Source organism: Echiichthys vipera (assembly GCF_963691815.1).
Source record: "Echiichthys vipera genome assembly, chromosome: 12".
NCBI lineage: Eukaryota > Metazoa > Chordata > Actinopteri > Perciformes > Trachinidae > Echiichthys > Echiichthys vipera.
Genome location: NC_139837.1, coordinates 19,633,792 through 19,646,258, shown reverse-complemented (window position 1 = coordinate 19,646,258; position 12,467 = coordinate 19,633,792). Strand labels below are relative to the sequence as shown.

General features: G+C 42.9%; 1 protein-coding gene across 1 annotated transcript in view; it reads right to left on the bottom strand.

Annotated features, from left to right (window-relative positions):
* The window catches only part of ldlrap1b (low density lipoprotein receptor adaptor protein 1b), a 29,582-nt gene extending 17,115 nt beyond the window's left edge, over nucleotides 1-12,467 (bottom strand). The window contains exon 1 of the mRNA XM_083924649.1: nucleotides 12,216-12,467. Coding sequence (XP_083780775.1) covers nucleotides 12,216-12,300 — 85 coding nt within the window. The 5' untranslated portion in view covers nucleotides 12,301-12,467. The remainder of the gene's footprint in view (nucleotides 1-12,215) is intronic.

Below are 12,467 nucleotides of genomic sequence, written 5' to 3'. Positions count from 1 at the left end.
GTCTGGTCACAGGACTACACCACAGAGATGGAGCAGTGAAAGGGAAAAGAACAACTTTTGCAAACTGATCTGCCTCCCAAATAACACTGAATCATTATGCTCCACGTTAGAATATTGCAGACAATCCATACTAAATTGAATTGAATTGCTTTGAAACTGACGAAACATGAGGTAATTAGGAAGCGGCATTAACGGTCTTTAGAGAGGACATTCACTTTAGACAACAAAAGGCCTCTTCAGTATTCACTGATTTGCTCCAACAATGGAAAACACCATCATCAACAACATCTCTCCCCTCTCTCCTGGGTGGTCTTCAAGTCACACAGTATCTTCAGGTTGATCTAAATAGATTCATGTGGTCTCTGCCACCGTGTCGTTGTCCAAGGAGATGTGCAGGCATCTTTTAAAAATGGTAAAAAGGGTTCTGCTCATGTGCTTTAGAATTACCTCCACCAAGGAGGTTATGTATGCTATTTATCTGTTTGTTTGTCTGTCATTAAGACTACAGAAAACGACATGCCCCATTTTCATGAAACTTGGTGGATGGTTGTACCATGGGCCAAGGAACAACAATTAACAGATTAATTTATAACGTCAGTTTAAAAAAAAAAAATACTAGCACTCAATAACTTCAGCTTTTAATGATGAAAGAGTTATTGATTTACAATAACTCTTTACATTGTCTTTCATTTAAAAATGTATAATAAAATCTGCTTATGGAACCGCTTGGAAACTGTAAGCTATAATATTCCTTTCTTCACCAGGCAAGCCAAGCCAGCCATCAGTGATTATGGAGGAGGATTTATAACTGTCTAAATGTAGCTCTAACCAAACCCATACTTAAGTAATGGGTGAGTCTGAAGTGAACACCCAGTCTAAGGTCAAGGTCTTTGAGCTCCCAAGTGTGTGGAACACATCAGGCAGCCGTCTCTGCTGATCCCGTGGTTACATTAGTGCCTGGATAAGTAGCACCCTTACTGTAATATAACCTGTGGCAAGGAATCATTAGCTTCTATTCACGACCTAAATCAAGTTACCGAGTGGTGCAAGTAGACTATGAGTGTCCATTACGAGGTGTAGCCACTTAAGGACATTTGCAGACAATTGCACAAATACGATGGGGATAATGCAGGCTAAACTTGAGCTGGCATGACAATTCTAACCTTCAGTGCTAGCTTTTGTTTGTAAAGCCAACGAGGAACCTGAGTCCAGAGATTTTTAGTGTTTACAAAAGGTAACATCGCTGACAAGTCTGCTTCAGTGAATTTCAACAATCCGTCAGAAGTGCTTTGAAAATGCTCAGAGTGATTCGAGGCTTAGGAGAGATGTCATTCACATAACACACTCAGCTGCAGGCATGTGCTGGTCCAGTGGAGATATCAGAAACAAGCCTCGATACTGCAACTGCCCATACTAATGCTTGCAGGAGGCAAATCTCTGGGGATGACCAGCAGTTCATGCTGACTGCAGAGTCTTAGGAACCCTCCATCCCAAGAGATCCAGGGGAAGCAAACTGTAAGACTAGACAACACAAATGATGGGAACTCTTCAGCCTGCCTGAAATACAAGAGTGGGTGAATATTCTGCAAAAAAATGATAATAATAGTGACTCTTTTAGTGAGCAATGAAACAATAGCAGTTCAAATGTGTAACTCATGAACCTGAGCTATTTTTAGACTGATGCATATACCCAGAGCGCTGCTTTGTATGGAATAATAATCCATTTTCATATTGTTCACATTTGCATTCACACCAACCCCCCACCCAACCCCACCACCACCAGCCCCAGCCCCCTCCATGGCAGCTCTCTGCAGCTGCGGTGCTGATTAGAGCAAACTTCAAAGGCTTCTTGGCTACGCTGGAGCTGTGGCCGGTCAGTGAACGCTGCTCGCCTGGGCGACACTGCCTGTAAATAAGCCGGAGAGAGCAGGCAAGCGAGCATCACTGATATTTGCTGAGTGGAAGGGGATTGGGGAGGCAGGTAGAGGGCAGTGACTGCATCATTGAGCATAAGACACGTGAAGGTTTGTTCAGCCAATTATCTTCAAATTGTATTGTGGATAATGAACCAGTGGGGTTCATTTGGCTTGTTCTCATTCCAAGTGTCTGCACCCAGATCCTCTGGAAAAACTTTTTACAGCAGCCAAGCTCACCACCTCATAACACATAAATATTTACCACACTACAACAGTGCCAGACATGAGAAATATGGCTTATGGAGGAAGACGCAGTGAACAGGAACAAAACAAATATCTACTGGCCCACTGCCAAATGACGGGGGATTGAAAAATAAGAATTTACCACACCCAACATCTGTCAACCTTGGATTATGTCCCAGATGAGACTAATCTCATCTGGGAAAAAGTAGTCTGAATAAAGATCTTATTACATCAAAGCCCTCAAACAGAACTGTGACAATCGCCTTTAATATGTCTTTGGGCTAAAATGTTAATGTTAAATGTTTTTTCAGATATGCTTGGACATAAAGGATGTGTGATATTCACACTGCAAGCTGTAAGACTTAAAAGACACTGGCTACATTAGAGACACCAGACCTGCTCTTGTCTGCACTTGTTGAGTTGAACTTGTGAAATTTCATCAGTCGTGGACCAGATACTGTTACAATTCAGTCCACATCTAGCCAAGTACAGTCCAAATGTACCAAAGAGTTATTCGTGAAGGCTGACTTGCCTTCAAAGCGAGATACTGGGAGTTATAACAATGTGTTCTCAGCAGAGAGCAAGACACTTCCAAACGGATTAACGTCCATCCAAGGGAGGGGCCTTATCTTGGCCTGATACTGGCGGTATCAATGTCTCTCAGTGTTTGTGCATAAGATATAATAACTTTTGTAAGATAAACGCTCAGAATCTGAGTCAAAATATTATATTTGTTGCTGCCAAATAAGTTTCTCTGAAGGTTAAGTTAATGGGTTTTTTTTTACGGCTCCACCGATTACAACACCCAGGGAAAATGGCAGAAATATAAAAATGGAAAATGGTGACATAAGTTTAGTGGTCGACTGATATGGGTTCTTAAGTGGCCGATGACCATATTTTGAAAGAAAGGCTGCTGATACGGTGTTGACAACAAAGGAGTTACTGGAGTAGGAGTGGGTCTGGGGCCGCCTATACAATAGTTTTCACAATTTTATAATGTGATGACAGGTAGAGAAGCATTGTGCCATACTTAAAACCCTTTAAACCCATTGGCTCATGAAGCATAATCACCTTGGAATCACAGCCTGTGTGAAGTCCACACTGCCAGTCAGAAACCTGCTCCCATCCCCTCTGTCCCTGCTTCAGACAAGTCTCAACAGTCCACGGGCAAGACTCGGCCACGAGGAGAGAGGAACAAAGAAAACACAGCTACTTTCTCACTCTGCAGTTCACCTCATCTGAACTGTAGTGCAGATCTACAAACCTTTAAAATCTATCTCCATATATATCACACTGTCAACTGAGCACAGTGTTAAAAAGCAGACCTGGTTGAATAATACACGAACATCAGACTTCTGGATCAAATGTTTCTGGTAATTAATGCATTAAAGCAAAAAGGTATCTTCACAAAGAATGTGTCTGAGAGCATTTTAGACTGCATAAGAACAAACATTTCAAGTTCCTAAAAATCTCTGGGTGATGTAAATTTCAGAACCACTATAAAAAGGAAACATTTTTCTTAAAAACTTAAAGAATTATTCAAGACTGGGCCTACGCCATATCATACCATCTTTCCTCCTTACCTCGGTTTTTGCTACACTTTTCTCTGATGTGAAAAATGACACCAGTATTAACAGTTACTGCAGACTTTAGTGTGTACTATCAACAGGTGCCAAAATGTAGGCAGGTTATTGGAGCTGCGGGGTTCAACGAACCTGGGAACAGTTTGTCTGTTCGGGGAGAGTGTCAGAATAGGTTGCGGACATTAGACTCCTCTGGTGGTTAGATAAGAGTGTTTGGGAAAAAAACACTCCAGAAAAGGGTTCTTCTCTTCTTTAAGATCCAATTATTTGAGTTTTAAGCTGGGACTTTTAATTAAGTTTTAATGGAGACAAAACTACAGAGGCAGTTGGAACCTTTTGATGCAACAAGAGATCTGGAGAGGCAAGACAGCACAGAGGTCTCGGGAATTATAATCAAAGGGATTTGAGGGCTGAGCCTGTGCAGCATTAGAGCATGAGAAGCGGTGGTGGATTTGGTGGTGGTTGTGGGTAAGCCAACACAGAGGAAATGAGGCAGGCGATTTGGACACAGAAGGGTCAGAAAGGATCACTATCACTCTCACTGTCAACAGCCGGCACCAGTGGCAGTAATGAGGAGAGGAGATCCTCTTTGGCCTCTTCTATTAGAAAGGAAGATGACAGACAGTCAGATGTGGAGGCAGTGAGACGCTCATAAAAAAGAACGGGCAGATGAAACAGAACGGAGGAAGTGATTTTAAGTCCAACACCAGGAATATGCAAATAAAGGCGGCAAGTTCACGTTGCCAGCATAAATTCACATAAGTACACACAACAAGTCTAATGGACAATTAGGGAAATGCAACAGTTTGATCTCCGTGGAAACAGCAGGCACGCTCTGCTATGAGTGCAGGCTAAATAATGTAGTTAAGACTCTGGGGAGATGTGCATGCAGAGATACAAGCATAGAAACACAAATCGCCACAGAGCCATCCTGACAATTTAGTTGCTTTATCACTGCGCTCTAGCTGGCTTCCAGCCAAAATCTACAGTGTTTCTCTGCTCTCTCTGATGCTCTCTCTGATGCTCTGATGCTCGGATGTCTTCCTCGCAGCCAGTGACACATTTCTCAACCAAAACCAATTTGAAGGTGACAAAGCTGAGCAGGTGAGTTTGTTGAGACTGAGTCAGACTTTCACAGTGATTAACTATCACATCAAACCGTAGGAGTTAATGTTTTAGCAGTATCCTGGAAGAAATTCTCTCAAATGCTTGTTGTTGACTTCATTCTCCAAGCTATGAGTACATGAGTAATATGCAGTGTTGAAACACTAGGTACCAGCTATATTCAACCAAGCCGGTTATGAATGATTATCTGCAGATTCTAGGGAAGGGGAGGGGGACTAGCAGCTTGGCTAAACATACAAGCACAAATAAAGACTTTCTGGTCAACAATCAAACCCCACCACCACTCCACAGATCCAGCAGGCTCCACTGGTCGAGCCTGCTGCATCAACAATTTCCCCTTTGTCAAGGTTTGAAAGGGGCTTCTGAGCACTGAGAGCTCTGCGTGGTGTGTATTGGCGCCAATGAATGAGTGAGAGGAGAGAATCCCAGCACATTCATCCGAGCCCTCTGAATCCCCAACTGTGAGTGACTCCTGCCCACCTGCATACCTTATCCTGAACAAGATCAGAATTGATTAAATTTCCACTGGGGCTTTGGTTGTTCTAAAAAACAGGGTCTTAATTCTTGCTTTTGTTGAGGATGTGCGTCACTATGGGATATTGGGAAAAGGTGTGTACTCTGGCTGCCTTCCATGGGGTCCAGAGGATCAGTATTTAACTATGGAGAGAGGTAACATCTGCTCTCCAGAGATGCTCTGGATGCTCGTGTGCCCACGTCATGTGCAACCCAAGCCAATTGGAAAAGACAACCTTGTCATGCCAACAAGGACAGAGTAATATGGCCAAAATCTTCTATGCTGACAAGTATTTTCATATCTCGATAACAATATCACAATATAGCATGTTTTTTGGCAATAAATAGTCCATATGAAATGGTAAAGCCTCTTTGCATACTCCTGTGTGAATTAAATACGTGACAAACCAAGCTTACTGAGTATTATCTCATTTCATTAAAAACTTCAGTTCAAAATCAGCATAACGTGCAAGGATCAGAATACAAAGTGTCATCCAAATGATATTATATCGCTGAAAGGTATTCTGGTGATGAGTTTTTAGTAAACATGCAAACACCGCATTTGTCAGGGACTACTTTCATTAGCGGATTAATACAATTAGGTGAGCTAGTTTTTCTAGGATCAGGACAGTGTATTTGTAACACAAAATAACCTATTGTGTTCATCATAATGAAGGAACACTGATGTATTTCTGATTGTTTTTGACCAATGGATGTATCTGTCTTCTGGATACACTCACTCTTCAGCTATTTTAGGCCTCAGCTGACCATGCCTGTGGTGAGATGACCTCCTCTTATCTCACAGAGACAATACATACACAAAAAACCCTATTGCAGCATTATTAGATTCCAATCAGGACACTTTGGGCTAAATTAGAAACTGCCGACTCAGATGAGGAAAGATGCCTGAAGGGATACGCAGAGACACAGTAGAAAGCTTGCTGAGAGAGAGCCTTGGACAACCTCTAACTATGACACAAAAAGTCCTATATTTCTATTGCAGACTCATCTTCTGAGGTTGAGTCTCATAAACCACATGTACATTTTGTATTATGTTCTGTAGAGACGGTTGGTGTCAGTGCAGGTCAGAGATAAGCACCATCATCACCATTTCAGCCGTTACAGGATATGGGTGAAATAGAGCATTGTTAAGAAGAGAAAGGCTGCGTGTTAGTCAAATGGAAAAAAGTGTGTTACCACACATGGGGGGGATTGTCACTGGCTGTCCCTGCCTAGTACAAAGACTGATCCAGTACTATTGTTCCGCCTCTTAACTTCAGCTTCTGTGGAAAGGATACAGGAAATGTTTTACATATTATCGGAAAGCCAGGTCAAAGCCTCTCTGTGTGACGTATACAAATATCCAGCAACAGCAGCAGATGCAAAAAACCACAGAGACATAAACTAGAGGCCAGCTCACTAAAAGGAGCAATCGATACAAAGTAAGTAAGATGAACAGTCAGCAGGGATCCTTTATGTCCAGCAGCCTGTGACCTCTTTTCTCTCTGCCCTTGGGCTCCACGGGTGCTCCTCCTATTTCATCTTCTACACCAGCATACTTATGACATGTTGGGAGCAGTTTCTAATAATACAAAGGAAGTGTTGCATGACTGTGTAGCCATATTTAATTTGATGACCATCCAAAACAATTCCAGTTGGGTGAAGGAAAGGATTTGCGGAGGATAAGAGTCTTATAGTCATGGTTTAAGTCATAACATCGAAACACGTGTCTTTCAGTATTGGCTAAATCCACTCAAAGAGTAAAGTGAGGAGAGGGAGGAGGAAATGAGTGGTCATGCCAGTCATGGATTACAGCTGATGACCAGCTGAGGTCAGAATGTACGCTCAACAAGAAGCAGGGTTATGAAACTGATCCTTAAAGCACCCTGTGCACAGCCGCGCTTACCAGGAGGAGCTACTATTGCAACTCAAATGATAATGACAAATAAGGAAACAAGTGGGCTGGTTGCATCTTCCAGTCTACCAACACTGGCAGATAATATTGGCATATAAACCGGGGGATGAAATATATAAAACTGTCCAATATTTGATTGACCCATAATTATAAAAACACCAACACTGTCGGCAGCATGATGCGTACATGCACAAAGCCAAAACACAGACACGACTGCGATGATCATCAGGTGGTGTGATCAAAGCCGAGTATTACTCGGGTATTATTAGCCATACTGACACACAAATCAGAGACCCACAGCAACAGAATTGGACCCTAGCTGGAAACAATTTAACTGGACACGACCTGACTTTGGTCCAGGGTCAGGTCTCACAGCACCTAACCAGTACAATAAAAACAGCAGGAAATTAAAAACACATAACCCATTCCTTTGCTTTGACTGTTTGATTTTTTGTTAAGTCCCATGTCGCCCCAAAGGCTGATGTTTATCCTTCTTGTTGAACCAGTTTGACACACAGGAGCACAGATTTACATAATGTGTCCCTGAGATTTTGGAGGTGTGCATTGGGGAAGTATGAATTTATTGGCTGAACATCGAAATTGGACTATATTTGCCCTGTTGACTGGAATTGGCAAAATAAAGTAAAACTGAAGTGGCTGATGCTTATATTCTGTGTGGCATCAAGATTATGCTGGTTAAATGTTTGTAAAAGTTTAAAAAGGCTTTTTCAAAAAATACTCTCATGTTTGTATGATTGAATTCACCTTTTTTATAAGTAAGATTTATTTGTTTCCCTGGCACAAAGGGGGGAATAAATAACAACAAAAACAATAGTTAACGACAACAACAAAAACTCACAATCGTTTCCGCCCAAATTTTTATTTTTAAACATAAGTATCATCCCAGAATTTCACAGCCAGCGCGTTCCTAGTGTGCATGTCAGCTCCTCTGCAAATCTCTTCTCTGCATCATTACTCCAATATGTTTTATGAGCTTCTTTGCTGTGACATGTTTCAACTTGAAGCAAACGTGAAGGTGGAGGGGAGAAGGACAGGTAAATAAGCAGTAAAGGAATCTTCCATTCATAAAAATAATCCCACACATCTCTACTAGGGATTTCATAAACAGGATTCATTTAGTTTGGGGGTGTGTCATGTGAGATTTCACAAGATTGCACTACAGCTGACAGAAACCAACAAGTGGTGTTTGTGAAGTTTTGGTGTTAAAAACAAGAGCAAGTCTTACCTGAATTACATGTTCAGGAGTGGGGTGAGGGAAAGGTTCACCATCGGCTGAGTTTCATTCGTGTCAACTGACCAAACACCCAAAACACATCCATAAATCCCCACAGCTTGACTGGCAAGTTAGAAGGATACTGCTGGAGGTGCCCGACAATGTCTTGCTCATGCCTTAGGACCTGTAGAGCCATGTTCTTATCACGCCTGCAGTAGTATCTAGTATTATTAACTCACTTGCTCAGAATAGATTAAAGTGAAGGAGTTGTAATTGCTGGGGACACTGAATGACCAACAACGTAACTGTTTCAGGGCTGAAATAGCTATCTAAATATACTTAATTGGGATTTGTGGGCTTTCCTTTTGCTATAAAAGCCTCAGATGGCCTTGTTTAGTCACCAAGCTCTCCTACTGACAATAAAGCTAAAGAACTGTGAACTAGCACACTGACCATATGTCTTCACATATGGCTGACAGAGATTACATCAATTATTTGTTACCAGGAAGGTGAACTGGTTAGTCACTGTGCCCACTGCCCAGACTTCCCTTCTGGCTTCACAAGATGGCATAGTCTTTCAAAGTAGTCCCTCATTTTGTGTTTGCCCTAAATGTGCTCTTTGCGGTTTACACAGAAAGGGAAATAGTGTTTACTCTGAAATAATAACACATGGGAATGGATGCAAACTTTTCTAATCACAAACTGAATGCAATTATATAGCACAGTGAATAACAGATGAAAACAGATTGCCTCACAAATTCATCACACTGCAATTTACCGCTCAACTCAGCCAGTTACTGGTGTAATGATAACAATTCTGATGTTTAAAGTATCCTCTTTTTCCCGCTGCGTCAGCTGAAACAAGAGAAAGTCTATTAACCTGCGGGATTAAAAAAATGTCCTCTAGGAGAAACAGTGACAGAGCAAGATTGTGCAGTATTATCCGCACATATTCACATGACTCTACACGCTTACAGTTTACAGATACAGGAGATCCAACAGGGCTGTAAATCAGTAAGGGCTTTACAACTCCATAAAGGAATCCTGCAGGAAGCAATATCCATTTCTGCCTGGAAGCCCCCTTTGGGTGACTTTGTGCAGGGTACAGAGCACTGGCTGGCTAGACTGGGGCCAGAGGGGCAGAGGGGACTGGCCAGTGCAGTCCACACACACTATATGATGTAGGGAAAAAAAGGTAATTAGAGGCCTACTGTGTCTGTCATTAACCATAATGCCATTTAAAGTCTAGCTAGAGGTGTAATATTTAACACCAACCCCAACTGCTGTCTGCAATCTTGAGTCAAACAAAATGAGTCAACAGTTATACAAACTACCATCTCCGGTAGAAGTATCAACAACATTGGCTCACATATCTAAGTATTATAATCAGTCCAAAAGGGTTTAAGATCGTAAACAGGCTGCCCATTAGCCATCTGCATGGGTCGACCGACATCCTGATATGTAGCTGCTTCAATATTGAGAACCCCACAGAAGACAGCTCCTTGACCGGGGACGTGGGAGGGAACTGTCTCTCTTCAATGCAGACAGGGATTTTCTGCCTCCTACACTTTTCAGATTGGGAGAGAAAAAAACAGGGCCTTCGTGACCTAAAAAATGGTGGATGTTACATAGCATTTTTCCCCTCTCAAAATGGGAACAATTTGGATGTAATGAGAGGGCAGCGCAGAGAAACATCTTGTCAGCTCAGCAGACTGCCAAAAAAGAAACTGAGCTGTTTAAAAACCATGCAGGAAATGACATAGCTGACACATTCTTGCCTATGCACGAGCACATGGCTGCAAAAGCCAGGAAAACAGGGCCAAGTAGAAACTAATGTCAGCTTACTGCAAATGGTGACACGCAGCAATCATTAAAGAAACACAGGCCCAGTTTAACGAGAACAATGCTGGAACCTGTTACGATCCAACACTGACAGTGGGAGAAAAGGAATGCTGTGCTGATAGATGCCAAAGAAGTGAATAGGCCGCTGTGACAAAGCCAAGCCTAAGCACACAGAAGAAGAGAGACATGTGGCAAAACTTTGCCTCAAATTATATGGACCCGTCTAAATCTTAAAATACTCCAACCCCAAGCACACTATAGGAATTATTACTTCAATGTGTATTCTGTGGCCTAAATTACAACTGGATATCTGGATACATCTCATGCAACAAAAACCAAAACAAGATCCACCTTTTATCAGAAGCTTACTGACCCTACAAGATGAAACAAGTTGACTTCTTATTCATGACTCCACAGTTCACTGGCCCATAATTACCTCAACACATTTTAAAAACGGGAAGATGAACAGTTACTTTGATCACAGACAAAACAGGAAGCTCTACCGAATGCACAATGTGGGCGAAGAGATATGATGAATATTAAATGATTGACAGGACTAGTTTCCATCTGTCTGTGGCAGCAGCAGAGAGAGGGGAGGATGTGACTATTGCCACAGATTTAATGTAGAGCCATGGCAAAGCTCCCCATCAGCCCAAGCTTCCAGCAGTATAGGGGATTGATTGGTTGTTAGCCTGGTCAGATGTGAAAGGACCATGCTGATTGAACATCATTCACCCCAGAGAGGAGGGGGACCAAAACAAAGCATCGATTGCACTGGCACGTGTGACATGTTGCTGCCAACTGCTCTATTGTCTATGATTTTCTTTAAAGGCAATGTGTGTGTGTGTGTGTGTGTGGGGGGGGGGGGGGGGGGGGGCATGGAAGCAGGGTCATTCTTTGTGCAAGCAAACATAAAAAGAGATCTAGGCATGCTCAGCCTGCATGTGACAGCCATGCTAGCAGAGTGAGTGTGATCATGCTCAGCCGCCTGGGCAATGAATGATTGTACATATTGGAGGGTAAACGTTAAAGCCAGGCATCATGTGGGAATACCCAGTAAAACCTTATTCTTCATAATTATACCAGCTATTTCGAGCTCGGCACTTGGATGAAGAAGTAGGCTCCCCTATAAGATTCAGTCTCTTTGCAACCACTACTCACGCAGCCTGTCATTTTTTTTGTTTCTTATAGTGCATCGCCTAGCAACAGTGCGTTGCTAGGTTTGTACACAACCCTGCCAGGAGGACGGCCACTCATCTTTTCGTGCCGCTTCGCTCTCCTCCAGTCGCTCAACAACAGTCCACATCACACAATATGTGTTACCACCACGCCGCTGAGTGTCTGGTGTATACATTTCACAACCGTGTCAAGTCAGGGCGGCAGAATGACGTGGCAGACAGGAGGATTTCACAAAACTTTTGTCTTGACACACTGAATGTCCGCTCTCTGGTCTGAGCGACTCCTTGGACCGTGTGCAAAAAAAAGCCTCAACAGGAGTCAGTTTACGTGCTCTGTGTGCGCGTGTGTGTGTGTGTGCGTGTGCGTGTGTGTGTGTGTAACGCTGCTGTCAGTTTCAAGTTCAAAAGCATAACAAACACTTTAAACCCCTCGCTGTAACGTTGGACTATTCGTACAACCCCTCCAGACACGGGTAGCTTCTCTCCCTCCGTATCCCCGACAACTGTAGCTGCAACGGGCGAGTTGTAAAGTAATTAGCGCTCAAGTAAACGCCGGTTGTAACGTTAGCTACCTGGATTTAGCCAGCCCAAGTTAGCATCGATTTAGCCAAATAATACCACAGCTAACGCCCTCGTAGTAACGAATGAAACAAACGGGATACTCACTTTTATGTCTGCCCGAAGCCCACGACTGTTTGGCGATACTGGGGCTCCGTATAATCGCCCTTCCAGCGGATTTCAAAGCGTCCATACCGTAGTCCAAAAGTGGGGCAAAAGAGCCCGATAAGCGCCCTGTGCGTTTGTGTCGCGCTCGGTTTTAAAACAGCCCTCTCCCCTCGACCAAACTTTTTTTCAGCTGTTTTTTTTTCCTCCCCTCCGCACGGTTAGCTCTTAGTCGATGGTAGATTATCATGTTCG